At 32.9% G+C, this 22,350-nt stretch overlaps 2 protein-coding genes across 3 annotated transcripts in view; one reads left to right on the forward strand and one right to left on the reverse strand.

Annotated features, from left to right (window-relative positions):
• The window catches only part of LOC118185754 (folylpolyglutamate synthase, mitochondrial-like), a 122,223-nt gene that overhangs the window by 89,573 nt on the left and 10,300 nt on the right, over positions 1 to 22,350 (reverse strand). The window lies entirely within an intron of this gene.
• Positions 14,667 to 22,350, forward strand: part of LOC118204646 (uncharacterized) — a 59,941-nt gene continuing 52,257 nt past the window's right edge. The window contains exon 1 of one of the 2 annotated variants that reach the window (XM_035376950.2): positions 14,667 to 14,806. In XM_035376950.2, the coding sequence (XP_035232841.2) occupies positions 14,740 to 14,806 (67 nt within the window). In that variant the 5' untranslated portion in view covers positions 14,667 to 14,739. Of the gene's footprint in view, positions 14,807 to 19,571; positions 19,731 to 22,350 lie in introns of those variants that run through there. The other variant, XM_035376951.2, reaches the window with a different exon arrangement.

Below are 22,350 nucleotides of genomic sequence, written 5' to 3' on the forward strand. Positions count from 1 at the left end.
CTAGGTCGCATGACTTGCATTAAATTTTTCATAGTGTAATATTTTCACAGCCGGTAAAATGAATATCTTCAATAATTTTTAAAACAATTGTACTTTGTTTATGTAACTAAAAATATCATTGAGAATCACCAGAAAAAAACGTTATTTCTGCAATTTTAATAAAAATGGAATCCATTTAATCTAAATCAAATTTGTTCCCAAAATAATATAAAATCCACAAAAGGGGAAAAATTCAGTAGGTTTATAGATGTAAATTTTATTTAGATTTTCTTAACACTAAAATAAATATTAAGAGCAGAATATTTTGTAAAAATTCATGCCGCTCCCATCGCATCAGCTATATAAATTTTTAGAATGCAAATATTCATAGTCATATCTCATCACTTCATTCACTAATAAAAACTTAAATATCACAATTTTATCAAAACAGGGAAATGAATTAAAAATTCCTTAAATGCTAGGAAATTTGTGTATAAAAACAAACTTACATGCATGTTATGCTATAAATAAATCTTTCAAGAAAATTTTGGCAAATTAAATGCTAATTACATTCATAAAAAGGACAACCTTCTATTTGTGCCAGCTCCAATTTTATGTCGTATCACTTTTTCCAAACCACCGAAGAGGTAAGTGATTAGGCTCGTTTTTTTTTACAGTGGTGTCCCCAAATTACAGGCCTATTCCACTATCAAAAATAGATTCATAAAACTTGGAGCTGTGCCATATACACACATCCTACATATCATACATCATTTATGCAGAAGCATACATAAAAACAAACAGTTGTGACTTATTAACTGAAATTAACTGGTAAATTTTTTAACTTTTTTATATGAACATTTTATATTAATTTTGTCATTTTTATGTTTTGTGTAATTATTTAACATTATTTTACAAGTTATCAAACAGATATTTTCTAATCGGGTTTGCAAAGTCATTCCGCAAATGCAAGAATCTGTTAAATTAAAGTTAATTCTACCTAACTGTATGCAAGATAACTTATATAAAATACCCAGTTGCTTTCCTGATATAAGAAATGTATCTTCCATGCTTTCGAGAATTCCACCAAATAAGAAATGTACAATTGAAGATGTTAGTAAAGCAACTTCAGACGGTAAAGTTAATTTACCCCTATCTAATTCTTTAAAAAAACCAAAAATATCATCTGCTATATCTACCGAATGAACACTTTGCAACCAGTCCTGGCAAATACTGCATTTTACCACCCTTAATTCTTTCATGGAAGCATAACCTGAAATATAAACTAGCACTGGTAAAATATCAGAAGGAACATTTTCTGTAGAAAAATCATTAACTAGTAAATTTGAATAATCATCAATATTCACAAAGGTAAAGATAGAATCCTTATCATAATCTGGTAAAAGAGAAGTTAAAGGGATATTGATATTTGATGATGAAATTATAATATTGCTTTTAAAACGAAGCTTCTTCTCACTTTCTAATAATTGTAGGTAATTTATGTAATAATTTGAACCTGACATTTGCCGATACATTCCAAAACGTGATTCAAGAGCATCAGTTTGAAATTTTCCTAATAATATGTATTCAGCCTCATACTTTTGAAACAAATATGGAATCAATTGAATGAATGCATCTGTAGTTATTATCAATATCTCTCGGAATTTTCCTTAACCACTGAGCTCTTCTTTTAGGTGATTTAGGTAAAGAGTAAGTAGTGACATTCTCATTTTTGTCGTAATTGGATTTGCAGCCAAATACACTGCAATGTCGAGGCATTCTGTATTCCAATATGTTATTAGAAACAAATAATCAAAAATAATAAAGAATTCCTGATTTCCAAACAAATAGTCAAACCAATACTACTCAAAATGTTCAAACTAAAGTAAATGCATTCGCTGTTAAAACGAAACACTTGCATAGGCTCGAAAACAGCTACATATTTTCCCAAATAAATCTAAAAATTAAAAATATATAAAACGAAATATAGATAAAACTATTATTTATAATTACATAAAGCTCACGTTATTTAAAATCACTTAGAATACCAAAATAATCTACTTACATAACACTATTGGCAAAATATATATCCACAAAATTCACGACCACAGTTTCGTAGCCACACGCCACCATAAGAACCAAGGGGGTTAGAATAGACCTCTGACCTCCTAGGTCAGAACAAATCGACCATCTTGATCACGTGACTTTTGCGCTTCAAGGCCATTATAGAGTTGGCTGTGAAGGAAACCGACCCACGTCACTCGGAAGGAAAGAATTCACGGGGAGCAAATGTTTCTCCTCTGTTAAAACCATGGAGGTAGGAAAGGGAGGAGGGGCCAACCCGCGCTAAAAGTGAAGCACTGCTTTGAAGCTTGGGTCACCAGATGGGGTGTTCTTTGTTTACATTCAGAAGCTCGCTTGACAAGATTCTGATAGTACTTCGACACACGACAGTTCCATAGAAATCGAAAAAGGGACACTTTCGCATGAAAGAAACATTCATAGTGTGATGGATAATAGCAATTTGTATAGTTTAGTGACATTTACCCAAAAATCACATCTTGGCTATTTTTCGACAACTAACAACAGCGATTTCGATTATGAATTTGTTTTTAAAACTTCTAAGCTGCTGCACTACAAAAATATAGATTTTAAGAAAAATGTTATGCTTGAAGAATGAAAAATACCTTACGGTACATTTAAAATTGTATACGTCTTTCGATACCCTTGATAGAGTATTCGCTACTTTTATTTTATTTTCCAAACGTCAAAATGTTTTAAATAAAACAAATTTTTTTCACATCCATATATTATTGTAACATGTACCTTTTAAAATTTTTTAGAGGAGATGCTTTACTGCTGCTCATTTTAAACCCATCGTATTAATTTTATATATCTGAAAAATAATCACTTTGGGCTTACACGTTTTATAAATATAAAAATATGTATGTTAAAATATTTGTAATTAGGCACATAGGTCAGATTAAGTTTTTATTGTAACGCATGCAAGGGCTATCTGCCTAAAGAGAGAGATGTCATCGTGGAGGAATTTTGAAGAAAAAATTACCTTTGAGTGGGTATTAAAAATAATACTTATAATTTTCATTAAAATTATATTCATATATATTTTTTATGTAAAACTTTCGGGTGTATGCTAAATTAGTGTAAATTACTTTACACGAAAAATATAGTGAATGCACAGAAATTAAAGATTTGCACATGCCGGAAATGATAAATAGGAAATATGTATGGGTATTTATGCATGTGCTTGCAAAAAGCATGTATCTGCCTTTGACAAAATACTTAAATATTCATTAAATTAATTATAAATGTATTTGAAATGAAGAATTTATTCACTTATAAACAACTGTGAAAGTACTGTGAGGAAATCTAATTATTAAATGTATCTAATTTATAATGATTATAAATGTTATCTAAATATATAATAACCTTAATATTGAATTGTAAACATAAATTGAAATCCTGTTGACAAATACGTTATAAAACTAATTAAGCAAGAATTGTTCGTATTGGAAAGCAATCTGTTAAAAGGTATTGCAAAGCAAATGCTATGAGATGCGCACTTAAGAACGTAATAAAGAGTTTTGGAATATGTATTGTTGAAATTAAGAGTAAAAAAAAAATCTGATAAGTATAATTAAAAGAATTATTCCCCTTACATTTTATAATAACTCAGTTACAAGTTTTAAATAATACTTAAAAAAAACTTATTTTATTCCCTTTCAGAAATGTTCAGAGAAAGTCAAATACTATTTAATACCTATTTAATTATTAGGAATTAGCGAAATACTTATTTAAAGTATTTCGCTAATTCCTAATAATTCTCTAATTTAAAATGAACCGAATAGAGCATTAATTATAAATTGACTTACATTTTTCGATTTAAAAGATGCCTCAGAAGCCAAAAAATCATGTCATATTTAAGAAAGTATTTTAGGAAGAAGCTCTATAAATAGAAAAGAAATAATGCATAATTTTAATATTAATAATACAATAAACTTTGATCTTAATTTTTGTACCTTAACCGAATAAAATCGAATTACCTTAATGTTTTTTTTTTTTTTTTCTAATGTAATTAACGAAAACTTGTGAAAATATTTCATTCAAATTAAACCATTCTGAGAAAACTGTCCTGTAAAAAGTATAGCATTTAATTCCGTTCAGAATGAAATGTTTTTTAAAAATATGTTGTTTTCACATACTTAGGACTCTGAAGTGTTTTAGAAAAAGAAAATATATACATTTATATGTATATTTAAGACGTAATTGCAAAATATTTACATCCGAACGCGTCAAATCCCATAGAACTCAATGGTAAATGACCCAATATTTTGGTCACCACGTAGGGATCGCCGGTGCTTCAGAGCAGGGTACGGGAGAAACTTGTTTAGGGCGATTTCATCTTACTTCCTACCTCCATGTCAAGAAGAGTTCTTGATCGTAAAACTTCCCGCGCTATTGAGGGTCATTCATTAACTATTGTCATCAGGGTTGGAGGAACGCTTGTCCCCTTAGGCACTTGGGGGTGAAACTGAGACAAAAATCCTGGGTATCCGTTTTTGACGGTTTTTTTAAGTCTAGCCGTACAGTCTGGTAATACTACATAATAATAAGTCTGGTTATACTACAGCCATATCAGTAGCCGATAAGACCGCTAAATATTAGTTGTTCAATTTGGATTCAAACTCAGACGAACGAATGCGATAGCTGTAAGGTATTTTTCCATGTATAGCATGAGCTATTCGTTAGAAAGTCCTCTATGAAGGCATCTTTATCCTTAAAAGCAGATAGTCCTCGTGTGTTTTGCTATATTCAAATAATCCTAGCCTTCAAACTACGGCACTTATCGCTCTAAATCAAGATGAAAGTTTTCTAAACAAGATTTTTAAATCGGGCTGTGGGGGTTCCAGTGGCCAATCGCTAAAACCGCTGAATACTGGTAATTCGACATGGGTTCAAATCCTGACGAACGCGCTTGTTCTATGAAAGTTTTCCAGGGTTTTTCTACGTTCAGTGTGGATGAGATCTAGTTCCCCTTAGAAATTCCCTCCATGATAGTTTCAGTCCTCAATCCATTAAATTTTCTTTATTAAATACAATTATCATTCTTTCTTTTTAGAGAGATCGCAGGGAAAAAACTGTAAACATCAAATCGAGTGCGATTACGTATATTTTAAAATAGTTAAAAATTTGAGCGGGAAAGCTTTTTTAATACGTTCATAAGCAACTGAAAATTACGGGAAGAAAAAAAATTTTAAATTGGCATAAAACTTTGTCGATTTCTACAACAATCTATATATAAATGCGTTTTCAAAAACTTCTGCTGAAATATGAAGAGTTGTATTTGCAAAGTATTTATTAATGAGATCTGTAATTATATACTCAGCTTTTAGTTTTCATAACTTCCATTCATCAGGATAAAGTCATTAAGCGTAAGGGGGGGGCAAAAAAGGAATTTTTGGGTCATTTTGTAATGACCTTTCTTTAAAGAAAGGATTCTTTTTACAAAATGACTCAAAATTTCCTGAGCTAGTATAAGTAATTATGTAACTGTAATTAAGTATTTGCGAAAATTTTGTTGACCTCTCTCAGTCTTAGCAATATTTCTGTATAGATATAGAACATAATTAAATATCGATAATGAGTATCATAGATAGTGGAGGCTATAGAATGAGCATCACAATATATAATTGTCGCAAAAGCAGCCACTTTGATAAATGAACATAACTGCCAGAAATCGCATATAAATGTCACATACATGCTTTATAATACAAAGAATGTTATAAAAATGACGGTTATCTGATATCAACATTTACCGAACTTTCCAAAATGTCTAAAAACATAATATTTAAGTGTGTATGTGTATTTTAATTATGGCAAAGTACACTAGGGCTATCTGCCTAAGGGGAAGGATGCCTTCGTGGAGGGCTTTCTAAGGGAAACTAGCTCGTATATACGTTACACATGAGGAAAACCACGAAAACGCTCATGCAGCCAGCCCGTTCGCGGGATTCGAACCTTGGACCGAACTACCAGTGTTTAGCGACTTTACCGCTCGGCCGCTGGTGGGCCTTATAATATTTAAGAGTCGGCAAGTTTGTTTAAAAAATTGTATGCATTTCAATCACGGTGTTTGTCGCTATAATCAGAAGCTCGTCATCGATATTTAGACTATTTCTCGATAAGCTACCGAGTTCATATTTTGTACTTACACCATTTACGGATAGAAATACGGCGTGGTAAACCAAATCGATTGTCTTAAAATTTAATGTTGAAAAAATTTTTTGCGCATATTTCCATTTAAAGAATAAACTAAAAATCTCACAGATTTTAAGTTTGCATCACTTTACAGAGCGTAAAATAGCTTTTGAAATAAAATTTGCATAAAATTAATATAATTTCTGATTTTGGGCGAATTTTTTAAACTTTATACTTTTATGAGGTAAGAGGAATTTTGGAAGTAAAAGACTGAACCAAAAGAAGAAAAATAATTTGTCGTACAGATTAATGGGAATAAGAGCCCCTTTGAAAAATTCCTGTACAGTTTCATAACAAGAATAATAGATTTTTAAATAACGAAATCAAATAATCGAATCGCATTGTCAAAAGTATAAGATTTATAAATTTATCAAGAGAGCCGCACGTTTTTTATTATTCGTGATATAAATTTGTAGAATTTTTTTAAGAGAATTATTTAATCACGTGTTCTCAGTAAATTATATAATACATTATTTTTCTCATTTTAATTCATTAATAATTTTACGAGTCATAAATAAAAGTTTATTTTGTAAAAACTTGTTTATTTTATTCAATAATTGCTCTAAAACGGAAATTCTTAATTCCTTTTATATATACATTCACTTTGTAACTGGTAATAAATTTGTTTCCTTAGAGTCAGTGTAAGGCCTTTATCTCAAAACATCAAGAAGACTTCTCCCCGCGCTAATGACAGCCATTACCCATTGTCGTCAGGGGTGCGTGGACCCTTGTCCCCTTAGGCAATGGGGGTTGAAAGACGTACAAAAATACGGGCTAGTCGTTTTTGGCGTATTTTTTTGCTATTACAAAAAGACGGTAAGATCCGTTTTCGAGGGTACATTTGAACTAACAATAATCCGTAACGAATCGTTAAAAGACTTGCATAAAACAACGAGAAAATACGAGTCAAAGGATTAAAGCGGATAGTTATTATACCTAAAAAAACATTAAATAAATTAGTATATGTACAGAGCGAGCTCCTGACAGCACGGTGTCGGAAAAATGTAATGAATATAATATAAAAGTTACTCCAGGTTGTCAGAAGTACTCTTTACAATGTTAGTACAGTCTCTAATGCGGTTGAGCGCGGATTTATTCTTATTTGCATTCTTGATCCATGCCGGCAAACTGATTACAGCGGCTCTTTTTAAATTTCGAATTCGCTGTTTACGGGCAATCACACAGATAGTGGTCCAGGTCACCAGTACTGCTACAAATAAATTGGTTGCTGTTTCTTAGGCCAAATCTGTGAAGATAGGACATATATGGGCCGTGCCCAGTCAGGTACTGTGCGAGTTGCCAAGAGATTCTTTTTAAATTCTGGTTCACTTGGGGATAAAAATTATACAATTAGCCTGTGGTGCTAGACACTCAGCAGTTTTGCCATTGTTTCATTAATTCACATTTGACAGCTGTTTTCAGATATGAGTTCGGAAAGGACACATTAAGGCCAATCACATGGGACTCATCGTTAGCTGCGTTTTTCGCAATCACTCTGCTTCTTCATTTCATTTAATCACATTATGACTTTGAAATGTTTTCTGCGACCGTCTTGGAACGCCTGCAAGCTTGATATTGAATCCATATATATTAATTTGTACTTTTCATTGCTAAGAAAGAAGTCTAGGAGCCGCCTTTAAAGCTGTAAGTTCTGCCTGAAACACTGAGTTACTGGGAAGAAGATTCTTAGCCCAGGAAGGGACTGTGAGGTCACCATCCGTTACACACCAGGCAGTGCCGGTCCCAAGCTCCCATCAGTATAGACGGTTGTCGATTGTAATGCAAGTGGAGAATTGCAGCTCTCTTCTATATCGAAGACAGCAGGGTGGCAAAGACAGTGGGCAATGGCAATCTCGTAGATTGAGGATACACTTGTTTGATTCCAAATAGTAAAGTCTTGTTTCAGTCTGATCACTCTCACTATAGCACTCTTGCTTTGTAATACCAAGTGCAGAGTCGTGAGTCCTACCAGTACATATAATGCAGTTGTTGGACAGGCTCACAATCCTCTGCAGATGCTCAGAAGAAATGATCTTTGCGCCGAGTTCAGTGCTTGTTGCCTGTTAGTCATAACATTGACGCATCATATGGAGACACCATGAAATGGCACGCGCTCGGTGACTGTGGCATATCAGCATCTGTGAGGAGATACCCCAGCTAGGAGCTGCTGTTCTCCGCATTGTGTTAGACAGTTATTCATGCAGTAGTCTTTCTTTGAGGTCTTTGATGTGAGGAAGCCAGGAGAATCTGTCGTCTATAATCACACCCAAGCAGGAGAAATCTATATTATCTGTTATGGAGGTTTACGCATGGGGTATGCTCCTGCCTTTTCTGGACTAATCAGCATTCCTTTTGTTTTGCTCTTGAAATTGTGAGCTTATGTCACTGGCCCAGCGAACTATTTTGTGTTACCCTTTTTGGGAACGGAATGTTACGGCTATGCTTATGTGAAACGAGCAAGAAGTCGTCAGCATACGCAATTATGATCCTGATGTTTCATCCTTATCAAACAGGTTGAGCGCGGTGTCTGCAACCAGGTTCGATAGTACTAAGGAGTAACCTTTTGCCACCTTTTGCATGGGGACGCCTCGGTCCGTTGTAGTTTGAATTCGTCTTTCACTGAGGTAGCTCTGTATCAAATGAAATAGATTTCCGGGGCAACTAGTATCTTTGAAGCATTTGAAATAATTATGCCACCACAACGAATGGAAGGCACCTTAAATGTCTATACGGATGGCAACAGTATGCAGTTTATTATGCTTGTTCTAATTACCGTGCGCTGTAGGTGATTCAGTGCGTGACCCACTGATTTCCCTGCTGCAAAGCCATATTGCCTAGCATTAATGAGTTTATCAGCACGAATGTAAAAAATTAGTTTTTGAAATATTATTCTTTCGAGAATTTTCGCCATGGCTGGGAGCAGGCAGCTAGCCCTATAAAAGGTGGCCTCGCACAACTTCTGCAGTTTTTGGGACCTCTGGGAAATGGCGAATTCTCAGCACGAAAGCTTTTATCTGCAATGTTAATACCGCATTGTTTCCTTCGCTTATACAACTAGTTTCTTCATACCACTTCAAACAATTACTCAGCACGTTTCGCTAATTGATTATATTCATACCATTATATTTACACCTTAATTACCGTAATTATGCTGTTTTGCGTTTGTTTCTTTTGTTTTTGTTTCTTTTTTGTTTCTTAAGTTAAATACGGCTATTTCTGCTTTCATGGACAACTTTTAAGAGAAACTAACAATTATGTACATTAAATGTACGAAAGGGGTTATAAACTATGATATATCTAAAATTAAATAATATGATAAATACAAAGCGTATATTTGAATAATTGAGCCTGCAAAGTATGTACGAAGCAGAAGTAAAATTACATCTAACATTAAATGATATAAGTATTTGAGTGCGTATTTGAGTAATTATGCTCATAAAATATAATAAATTAAATATTAGAATATGTTGAAAATTTCGAAGCTTAAAACGTACGAAAGAAGTTAAAAATTACAGTACGTTAACAATCACAAAGGTAAAATGTATGAAAGACGATAAAAATTACATCTAAAATTAAATAGTATAATAAGTACAAGCGCGTATCTGAGTAATTATATTCGTAAAGGTGTTAGAAGTAAGAATATGTTAGTTAAAAAGGTATGAAAAAAATGTAGTAACATTAAGTATTAACATTGTGGAAAATAAATGTTATGAACAGAAAATATAATTTAAAATTAATAGTACAAAATAAACTATAAAAGTTTAGAACGTGCGGAAGAAAATAATAATTGACATTTGATATTAAGTAAAGACCTTGTGAATCAAACCTTAGATTCGGACATAAGAGGGATTAAGTGTATATATGAATTAATAATTTCGGGGTAACATATGCATAGAAAAAATTATCAGTTTTAATGGTTAAGAATTGATTAACATAATAATAGATTTTACCGCCAGAAAATAAAAATAATATCTTATCAAACTGGAGCGCATGTCCTATTATTACTTACGCCTGTCTCGTCTGGGGTCCTATTATTACTTACGCCTGTCTCGCCACGTTTCAGAGAGTGCAAATTAGTCAAAACATTACACTATGCCAAACTGCTCGTGCTCGCTGCTGGTTCTACTGCAATGCAACTACACATGAAGAGCTTGGCATAAAAATCTATTACTGTATTTATTGCACAAATTTCTTAAAAAAAAAAAAAAAAAAAAAAAAAAAAAAAAAAAAAATTAACAGAATTTCCAGGGTTAACAACCCTTCAATTCCAATGCTAAATTATGATCCTTATCATGCAGTTAACAGAAGACTGCCTGGAGCCGTTCTTAGACATTTAGACTGATTACTGTATTTATCTGTTGCGCTTTTATTTAATTTTGCTTGCATGCTGTTATAACATATTATTCCTTTGTTTGTCTTATTATTTGGAACAAAGCCTGTAGTTTTCTGTACTCTGGTGCTTTCCTTACTTTCAGCCAATAGCTAAGCTTCCACCAGCCAATCGTGAAACTTTCAATCATATGTACCATTTGAAAGGTCTCATCGTTCCCACTTCTCCAGTGGTGCTTTACATACAAGCTTCGACATCGATGGACTTCATTTCATATAGCCTTTATTACGAACAATTTGCCGTCGTTTTTTTACCGTACAAGTAATTGCTACTAGGACTATTATGCTTATAATACATTATTATATTATTTATACGTTATGTGTTCATGCTACGTTTATCACATATCTTGTTAGCCTGGGATATGGCTCGGGGTCAGAAACCCGTGTTTCGTGGCTGCGGCCACCTAAGAAACTATAGCGCTTATCTCAATTCTCCTCATATGAGTTAACTGGTCCGAGCTTCCTCCTGCGAGCTCTTGCGCATTGCGTCCTTCTGATGCTGGAAAACCAGCTGTTTCATATTACTTTCAGCTGTACCACATTTTTCAGATGGAAAAACAGCAAGGGAAATTTTTCCAGTGACATTCTTTCTTTCATGCCCTAGGCACATGCTTATTTTGCTTAATGGTTTATCCATCTCTGAGTTCATCTTAGTATTTCAGTGTGCTAAAACCATTGTAAATCAGAGCGCGTTAAGAAACATAAACGATGGTTTATTTCTCTGTAAATTGCGGGTAAGTAAATACGCCAACATCGAGTCAGCATATATGACGGCAAGAACAGGGTAATCATTACAAGTACTTTCAGGAACTAGAAATTTACTCATTTGCAAACAAGCTCATGTAAATTTATTGCACTTTCTGAAGGATAAGGCTTCGGCATGTGGGATTTTCATCCTAGGGCTTGCTTTCGAAAGAAAGACAAACATGAATTCAGATACTGATACTGATTTCCAAGTCTTGTTTGTTACTAAAATAAAACATTATGAGATGGAATCAATTTTCTGCTAAAATTATAGCTCAATTTCCTAAAGAAAAGTGCCTACCAGCGGCCGAGCGATAAAGTCCCTGAACACTTGTAGTTCGTTCTAGGGTTCGCACCCTAGAAAACTGGCTAATCACATGTGCGTTTTTGTTGTTTTCTCCATAACGTTTGCATGAGCCAGTTTTCCATAAAAAGCCCTTTACGAAGGCATCCCTTCCCTTAGGCATATAGCCGTCGAGTGCTTTGCCGTAATTCAATAAAACAAACCAAATCTAAAGAAAAATATCGAAGCTCCGGTGCTATCGTATTTAGGCTCCGGTGCTATCGTATTTAGGCTCCGGTGCTATAATGAAATTCCGATTCATCTGAGAAAGCAAAAATTACTGTGGCCGGGCTTCGGCTGTCGCAGGAGCACCGGAAGTTCTGACTTCAATTAATTTCAGAAGCGAAATCACTTACCTTTCATCGAACATGTATGACTTATTTGACATTTAAACTGACTTTAAATTGCATATTTTCTCATACAATTTATTACAAAATCTTGGAACTTCATTACTTTTTCAATATTAATGTAAAAAATTTTATTGTGTATTATTATCGTGTTATTAATGCTATTAAAACTATAACTGTTTTTACAAAAGTAGTAACGCATAACAGATTTCATGCAATGTTTGAAAGAAGAGCGCAGATCACCAAAAAAAATTGTCCTCAGTTCTTTTCTTCTCAAAAAAGAAATTCTCATTTTTTTTTTTTTTTTCTTTTCTTTTCAAATCTTTTATCTAAACTCTCTTTCCTGCTCTTTTCTGCTCAAAAACAACATCTTCATTTTCCTTTAAAAAGTGATTTGCGTCTCTAATGCCTCCTATATAAGTGGTATTTAGAAGGAATAATAAACATCAGGTTTTAATGAAAACTTTTTTGGGAAAAAGCATCTCTTTAATACTAGATCCACCGCCACTGAATAAATGCACATGCAATTGGACTACCAATTATTAACTGATAATTTAATGAGAAACGATTTTTTATAAATTTATCTAATTTTAAAGCAATAAGTAAAGACAGTTACGGAAAATTTAAACCTTCCGGGTCGAAGAGTTTTCAAGAAAAATGTAAAAAAATTAAAAAAAAAAAAAAAAAAAAGAAAAGAAAAGAAAAGAAAAACTGAAAGCTTTTATATTTTATATACGCCCAAATGGGATTTTTTTAACGGTTGCATACTACATTTATTTATTAACTATCATATTCTTCGCATTTAAACCATAAAATTCAATTCAACAGCAATATCACAAAATATTTAAAAGAGCATATCTCTAGAATTTCCGATACACAGTCTCGCGCGTTGGAGATATATATATATATATATATATATTTTAGTATAGTGTTGCCATAGCGCCCCTTGAAATCGTTGAGTTTCTTAATCAAAAACTCATAAATGCTTTACAAAATATGAAATCGATAATAAAACGAATTCCAAATTTGGGCTTCCAGATGCCCATATTCGGATGAAGACCTACGATATTCAAAATTTGATGGCTCTGGGGTACCGTTGTTTTACCACAAAACGAGAAACATACATACACTTATGCAGACTCTTCATTATTTGATTTCTTTAAATATAATACAGGGCTCTAATATTTGGTGGCAACAGTTTAAAAAGTGATTCGCCGTTTATAGTGAATTAACGCAAAATGCTGAAACGAAATTAATAGCCCTTCTGGAAAAAGTGCTCCTTTGGGCTAAAAATTGGTTTTTGCTACATATTAAATTCCAGTATTCCTTTATGCGCAGACTATTTCGTTCAAGTATCGATAGTTTGCACGTGTAAAGAAGATAATTATATGTAACATGAGTCAAAGTAGGACTCACTGATTAAAGAATGCTGAATGTTGGGTGTTCGACACGAAAAGCCAGGCGAACGGCTAGTTGCATGGATTTTCTCTATGTGACGTGAGGTTGGTTTTCTTCTCCAGTGTGAAAACGAGCCAATTTCCCCCAGAAAGGTATCCTGTCCTAGGAGAGATAACCCTCGCATGCCACGCTCACATAACATAACATATCTCGGTAATTTTTGTGAACCCTTGTACAATAAATTTTATTAACCTTTTATCGGACTTGTTCATTCAATCTACTACGAACTCGTACGCACGCAGTAATATATACGCAAGCATTTAATAGCTAAAATAGCACTTATTTTTTTTTAAAAAATTAATCCCACCTACAACCTCCAATACAGCATTCGCTTATTCACCCATTTTCCCTCCCTTGGATTTACCAATTGCTGAATGACGAAAGGCGGTGAACCTCGGTAAAATCCCCAAGGCTACTAAACTGTAAGGTTTGCTCTTACACGACGTCACTGTCTCCAAAAGCAACTATTCTTGTGTCTTCGTTCCTTCGACATCTGTAAGAAAATAATTTCAGTTTGGAAAGAAAATCTTTCTTATATATTTACCTCAGCATGTTGTTCCTTGTACCCCTTTTTCGGTTCCTCATGGTTAAGCGCGGCTACTTATGGCTGTTTGGTTCTTCATGGCTGGCCGGAGACAGGAAGTTTCCTTTAGAAAATCCTCCAAGAAAATCTCAGTACCTATGAATTCATTATTGTCCCCCAGTGAAAGTTTTGTCTGCTTTCAATCTAAATTGATATGATAGCAAACTTCATATAAATTGGTTTGTTGTTTTAAAATGAGTGATTTTTTCTTGCAGTCTTTATTATCATTGCTCAAGTAAAAAATAAATCAGAAAACGTATGAAGATACTTCATTAAGAATTTCGTAAATTATTTTCTTGAACTTGCACTCATTTTTCAAAAATAAAATTTTATTCTCTAGATCTGCTGTTGTTGAATGAACATTTATTTATTACATCTGTTATTTTGACAGATATTTGAAAAACCAGAAAAAATAATACATTAATTGTCAGATCAGGAACATTGTTTTTTCACTAAAGAAGAAATACATCGTTCAACAACAGGTGCTTATCGCAAATTTCTGATAGTGAATGAGCCTCAGAAGAAATTAAATATTCTTGAAAAGTTATCGCACGACTCAACTACGCTAAACAGTTGGTGGAGTTGGACAGGAAAAAAGATAGGGCACGAGTGGCAGAATGAATAAAATAACACATATTTTCAGTAAAGAATGCAGACCAGAAAATTTCAAAATAAAGCTTCTTGGTAAGTCCAGTATAAATGAATAATAATTTTTCTCTATGAAAACTAAATGTTACCGTAGAACTGAACAATTAGTAATCTCTCCTTTTTGACGGATTTGGATTATTGAATACTATATTTAGATCCTGAAAGTTATAGCAAATACATGTACAGCTGACTCTACTCATAGCGACCTCCTAGCAACCGGTATAAAAGAACATCTTATTCAATGTTCATCTTTGAAAAGTATATAAAAAATTAAATTATAAAATTACTTATTAAATTGTTGATATGCTATTCAATTAAAATTTTAAATAACTGAGGACTTAAATTAATTTTATAATTTATTAGCTTAGTTAATAAATTATAAAAATATTAAATTAAAATGATTAAACTAATGGTTTAATAATGGATCTTAACTAATAGATATATTTTGACAACATATTTTTCCAAAATAAATAAATCGTAAATTAATTAAAATTTTGTTCAATAAAAATATGACATTTAGTAATTTCTTTTTTGATTTCATTTTGATATAAAAATAATAACTATTTATTACTAACACGAGCGAAAGTTAATCCTTTGCTAAAAATCATTCGTGATAAATTATTTTGATGATATTCTGGATACTGATAACATTTTAGTTGACATTCTGGATTCTGAATTATCTCCCTTTTCAAATTACTAATTCATGAGAAATATCAGCTTGCATTCTTTTCCTGCTTAGAAAAAAAAATTCACAGTGCTGAGTTTTATTTTTTGTATGCTTTAGTCCTATATGCAGTTATTCTCCCTTAATATCTTCATTAGAAGAATTACTTGCTTTTTAGAATCTAGGAATCTGCAAGTAAATCATTTACAGAAGAATGCTGTACGCTCTGAATATTTTATCATCATCATCATGCACTGAGGTTATATTTTCCGAAATATTCATGAGCTTTGTTATGTTTAAAAAAGCAACGTTTCATCAATATCAAGAAGATATCGTACAATTTTTTCATTAGTAAGGTAGGATTCATTGCAAATCGTCGACATGAAAATTTTATCTGAATGGCTTTCACCATGTGAAGACCACTTAATCCAATTCAATCAAATTTTATTTATCATTTGCTGCTGTGATGGCATTTGAAGCTCTGTATTTCCGGAGATAGTATTTAAGGAAAGAAGATCAATTTTTACACATTAAAAATATTTTTTTCCCGATATATCGAGGGTGAACAATGCGATTATCAATTGTAATAGACTGTTGAATATTTTTACCCCAAATTTTGTGCTTTTCTTGACAGATACAGTACTTTAGCCATTCTTTTATACTTTACAAATAAAATACATGCAAATATTGAACATCTTTTAACTTCAAAGAAAATCACAATTCTAGAGGAAATACTCAAGTTCGCAAATATTCAAGTTAAGTAATTAATTATAATCAAGTGCTCTTATGTGTAAATTCAAATTCTACTCAAACAACTGAGACATAATTGACTAGAATTCGATTATGTCAGCATCATAAACGTTAACAAAGTTACGTGGTATTATAAGAAAGTTGTAACTGAAGACTTGCCAATGACATTGCAGTTGACGAACAAATCTTATTTGTCGAAAACGCCTTGAACGAATCAGACAGAGGAGCACATAATAATGTTTTTATGACATCTCAAACATGCATGAAATCAACTATGTTAGTGGGAAAAAGAAATTCTTGTATGATTCCTTATATTAATAATGACAAGCTTCGTCGTAAAGAAGGGTTACCAGCTACTTTAGTATCTTCACAAGAGGCCCTGGAAAAGGTTAGTTCTCACATCAACTGAACTCCATTTATACACTTATGGCGGAAATCTTCATTGCACTGAGGGGCAACAAAATTCTTTGTTGCGCAATATACATATGTGCTCGCCATAGCGCGAGGATAAAAATTTGAACTTTTCTCCGAACCATACTACTTATTGCTTGCTATATTTTGCCTGTTCGTCCTGATATCTGGCGTCGTCTCCCGTGCACTATTTGAATATTTAAATTCTAGCAAGATGTGTTTTCCTCTTTTTTTTTTTTTAATATTAAATAAAGTTCGCTTTAACTGCTAGCTTAAGTTTTTTGTGATTCTTAGGCCTTACTGATGACCTTCTGATGGAGTCTAATGGCGATAAACCATGGTCACACATTTAAGGCATTTAGACACTTAAGTGCTTATTGTAGTTGCAAAGTATACCACAATTTCGAACAAAAATTAATTGCAAATGTATACCATAATTTTGGACGGAGGGAATAATAAAAAACAGTGGGCTAAGTATGATGAGGAAAAAGTTCTGCTAGAAAAATATGTTGGCAAAATATATACAATTCCTATAGTAGCTGAACATTTCCAAGGAGAAACGTTAGAAAAGCTACTGAACAGATGAAGTTTCAATATGATGTTAATAATAACATAGTGTAATATTCCGAATTCTTCGAGTTGTATTGCATGGAATATGTAGTGCCTGAGATGGAAGTGGTGTTATAAATTTATGCAAATATCTGTAATTGTGGTGAATGACTAAAATGTTTAGATACCTATTCAATAGCATAACAGTATTACTCTAGCAAGAATGCTAGCCTGCGTTATCCACCCATTGATTTCATTAATTACTCAAATTTTGCAGAAGGAATTCCAGGTCACGCTATGAGGTATTTCTCCCGCTGTCCTAGCGTGCCTTCGTGGTGTAGTGGTTCTGCACGCTGGGCCGGTATTCCAGAGGTCCGTGGTTCGATTCCCGGCGAAGGCGTTTGCTATTTTCCAGCTTTTCTGCCTCTACAATTATCCTAATGTCTCTACAACGCCTTTATGCAATATTGCTCTAACTACATCGTAGATTCTTCCTGTTCATAAATGTGATACTTTGCTTAACATTATTACAGAGTTTGTCAATAAGGATAAATCCAGGGCTTTAGGAGCTGTTAGACAATCTAAAACTCGAAAACGTATTTTCCTCAAGCATACCTGCATGACTGTGCAGTGCCCCGCTAAAGCGAAATGCATCTCTCAGTTGCGGGATACTGTATAAGGATGTAGGTGATTAATAAGCTGTTCTATAAAAGCAAAGTATTCAAGACTTAACTAAATGCATTAAAAGAATTTTTGTACATAATAAAAAGTGTTTCTGATATCACCACAGAACCACAACCCTCTTTAACAGATGCAACTTAGTAGAATGGGCCCATGGCCTCATTCTGTCGATATCACATATTTATTCTCTCCGCAGCCTATTCAGGCAGAAAAGGCGATCTATTTGACTGCACAGCTTTATAAATTTGATGCTTCCTGTGCCAGGTACCTGTCAGTCAGCAGTGTACACATGTAAGATACTGACTACAACCTAGGTCCTTCAGCTTATGCTGTCACATGTTGTTCCTGTCGTTCACCTAGACTTTGATAATGAAACTTTATGTGATTTAGAATATTGTTGCCCTCCATTTACTTATACTTGCTATTCCACGTCGATCCTGGTAGTAATTGACGATCGAATAGTTACAGTTTGCACAGTGGATGCTGGTATACTTATTGTTGATGTACTTGTTACGGCCTTTGATACTGTTGCCCTTATACAACTGTGTTGTTTCCAACTCTAGGTCTTATTTTTGCTTCACACATAGAACGGTTTATCTGCCTTGCTTTGGTATAACTGTGATCAAAATCACTTAGAGGCACTTGATCATTTAGTATATTTATTTGACATATATATACGTGGTTATTATGTCAAGTTATAGCACAGAATATTATATATTGTTCTTTTGCGTATAGAGTAGTAAAACCTGCATTTAGTTTGGCAGCATTTAGCAAAATGTCACCAGACTGAGAGTACTTTGGTATTAAGAGGCGTTTTGAGATTCGGTATCATCGTTTGGAAATAATTTGAAAACTTCCTTGATCCCTCTCTACACACATGCCGAAGCTGCGATATGTGACGCAATGAAACTCAGTTAAATGTTTGAATGTGAAGGTTACGTTTAAAGTTCTTCTAAGTTGCTTTTCTGTGAGTGTATTCGAATTCTTATCCTCCAATCGAGCAATTAGTCTTTACAGTATACTTTTCCTGAAAACTTTAGTAGCGGTATCTTTTGGAAAATGAGACCAACATGCTTTAAACCTTTAAAACTTATTTACCTTAACAATATGTAGTATGTATACAGTTGCTTTGAAGTTTTATTAAAAGTTATGTTTATATTACTTCTGGTATCTTTCATTCGAGAATCATAAGAAAACCTAAAATGGCAAAAGTATTTTACACTAGTAGAATATTTAGTTAGAGATTTATAATTACTGCAGCTCCGCGGATTATAAATTTGGTGTTCTTGCATCTTGTTGGTTCTTGTTCAGTTAAAACAAATTGAAAGAGTCTCTAAATCTGACATCCTTGTACTCTCATATCTAACACAACCCATACTTCAGCGGCAATGTGTTTTGAAACAAAAATACGAAAACCTTTATCTTCTACAAGGTATAACAATCAAAGCCAAACTCTGATAAAACAACATCTGAAACTGAATAACAATAGCAACGACGCAAAATAATAAAGCATTTCTGTTAAGACGTGACAAACTTCATTCGCTTTTCGAATAAAGTGCTTAATTCAACTTCAAATGAAAAAATTGTTCATTTTGTTGTGCAAGCATTTTAGGCTTTAGAAGATAATAACAGCTTATTAATATTAGTTCTTTATGGATAAGTAAAATCGCAAATATTTTCTCTTTAAAACATTGCACTTCATTAGAAACTAATAGTTTATCAGTTTGAAGATGATAAAAATTGGTAGCAGTAGTTTCATATCTTACTAAAAAGGATTAAAAGGTATTGTTTCTAAGGCTCAATCTCTTAGTTGCTCTCTTTGTTTCTTTAAGTACATCTGAAACGTATTTAAAGTAAATCAAATACTGGCTTCGCAGACTATGTATTCACAGAGATTTCTATGTGGTAAGTGTGTGGAAGTAAATATTTTTTACATTTTGCTTTTTTAATTGATTTTGATTAGTAAAGCCGAAAATATGTTCAGTTAAGCTTTGGAATAGTTATAATTTCCAAGTTTTGTGATTATTACACAAGTAAGAATAAATTTACTTGCTTTTCTCTTCTACATTTTTGTCTTGAATGCAGTAAATGCTTCAGATTTAACAGCATTAGAACAATGGAACAAGAGATTTCAACATTACAGTTTTATAACTTAACAATTTTAACTTTTTAATCTACAGTCTTGCATATATTAATCATAAGGTAATTACAGATTTACAGTCTTATGTTTACCCTTTATATTTAGTTTTATATTAATCCCTTTATATTTTGACGCTAAAGATTTTTATATGAATATTCTGACATTGAATACGTATATAAGCTTTTCCAGACAAGAATATTAATCGTGGCACATTAAAAGCTGACGTATATCCCGATGACTCATAAATTATAATTATCTTTTATAAATTAGATTGTTCTCAATTACACACAGATAATTACATTTAGAAATTACTAGATATATCACAATATTGTACAAAAAAGTTCATTGTTGCTTAAAATAGTTTTCGAAGATAATTTTTCAATTAAGATAGTTTCTCAAAATGAAGAATAAAATAAAACTGAAACAGCGTTCGAAATCTTCATATAAAAGTATATAAAAGTTTCCGGGTATTGTTCTGTTATCAGGACCGGATTCAGAAATGTATGCATGTATGTGTTCACGTATGCAATGTATATTATGTAAGCATGAATATATGTGTGTGTATACATATACACATACATGCACATACATACATACACAGGCCCATACATATTCATACAGCGTTTATATATGAAAACAGCGTTTCGAAACATATGAAGGTGAAATTCATATGTTTCGAAAGTTATTTGAGTGTGAGGATACTTGTCACGTCCTGTAGCTTAACCTTTTGAAGACGGGATAGCCATTATAGCAGCCACAGAGTCCTCTCTTTGAAAGGACTGGGTTGTGCACTTTAGTGGCCATGTCTTTTTCCCCCATTTTCCAGGCTGAAAGAGTTGGATGAAATGTCAAATTTGACGTCCCTGAGGTTTTAATCCCTTATCTCTTCCAAAGGTCTTTGTGTTAAGAACCTGGTTTTCCTCAATTTTTCCCTTTTAGTTCTTGTAGCTACATAGCTACAGATTTCGCGATAACTGCGTTTGTAAATTGTAAACAGAGCCTTGCGTTGCTTTAAAATGTTGCATATTTTCGTAAGTTTTTTAGGAATTATTTTTACATTTTTATAGCAATATGTCGAAAAGGAAAAGAGATCTTACTGAAGAAGAAATACGAACCTTTTTCAAGAGCTTGATGATGAAATATATACACATACATATATCTATATGTTTATACACGTATGCATAAATCCACACGCAAACCACATATATATAAATGCATATGTGTGCCTGGTGTGTGTACATGTACTTGTCTGTATATACGTTATTCCCATTTAAGGGTACGCATGCTTTCCGCTTTATGTGCATATCTGCACTTATACCATATTATATCAATGCAGATATACATACTACACGGATATGTAGGTATACATTTCCATAAACAAATATAAATTCCCACGTGCTTGTATACATGTACTTTGTCTTACATTCTTACCAGTTCATTTTTAACAGTTTTCTGTCTGTCTTTATTTTCATATATATCTGTTTTATGCTGAAGTGACCTTCACACACGGAAGTTTATTGTGATGGTACTGTTATTCAAACAAATCACAAGAACATACATAAATATAAATTTTGCGTCAGGGAAACAACAGTAGTTTTAAAATTTCAGTCTGAAACCTGGAAATCGTAAATACACTAAAACTAGTCAATCAGTTTGAAAGGTCATCTCTAGCCGTTAGATTCCAGATGTACTGATATTCTGTTATTTTAAAAGGTACCTCAGTATCAGTGTCTCGATTTCACGGTCAAATAATTTTGAAGTAAGATATTCAAAATGGATTGGAGTAGCATTTGTGAAATTTCACTGTTTGTTGAGCTCCGAGAATGCAAACAGGATGTAAAAGCTCTCAAATAATGTACAAATAATTGTTCTAAGACAACACATGTTCCCCATCTGAATTTCTGAACCTTGACCTTTTAAGTGATTGAATGCCTTTGTCATTCATTAGACATATATCTCAGCAACTGCGTTCAAGGACAAATTCCTGGGGGCATATCGTGGGCACTCAGTTATGAAATAGTGTCGATGCGACAGCATAATGACCGAGGTGTTAATGAAACCAATGAATAGCTGCCAAATTTTCAATAAAAAAGAGAAAAACAGTTATTTCAACTGTGTCAGTATAGATTTCGCATGATCTGACAATGAAGATTTTTTGAGTAACTGCAAGTAAAGATAATCGCTTAATGTATCGTAGAATTTAAATTCCATCATATAAAATATGCCGCAATGGTTGATGTCAAAGCTGCTACAAAGATAGTCCGGAGTTGAAACGAACTGGTTTAAACAATAGAGGAAATAGAAAAATTCTATTAGAAAATTCTCTAGAAAAATGATCTGGAAATTTCTCTTAATGAGCTAAATTATGAAGCATAATATAGAATA

Source organism: Stegodyphus dumicola, chromosome 7, assembly GCF_044657685.1.
Source record: "Stegodyphus dumicola isolate Sdum_Otavi_A_Nest chromosome 7, ASM4465768v1".
Taxonomy (NCBI): Eukaryota; Metazoa; Arthropoda; class Arachnida; order Araneae; family Eresidae; genus Stegodyphus; species Stegodyphus dumicola.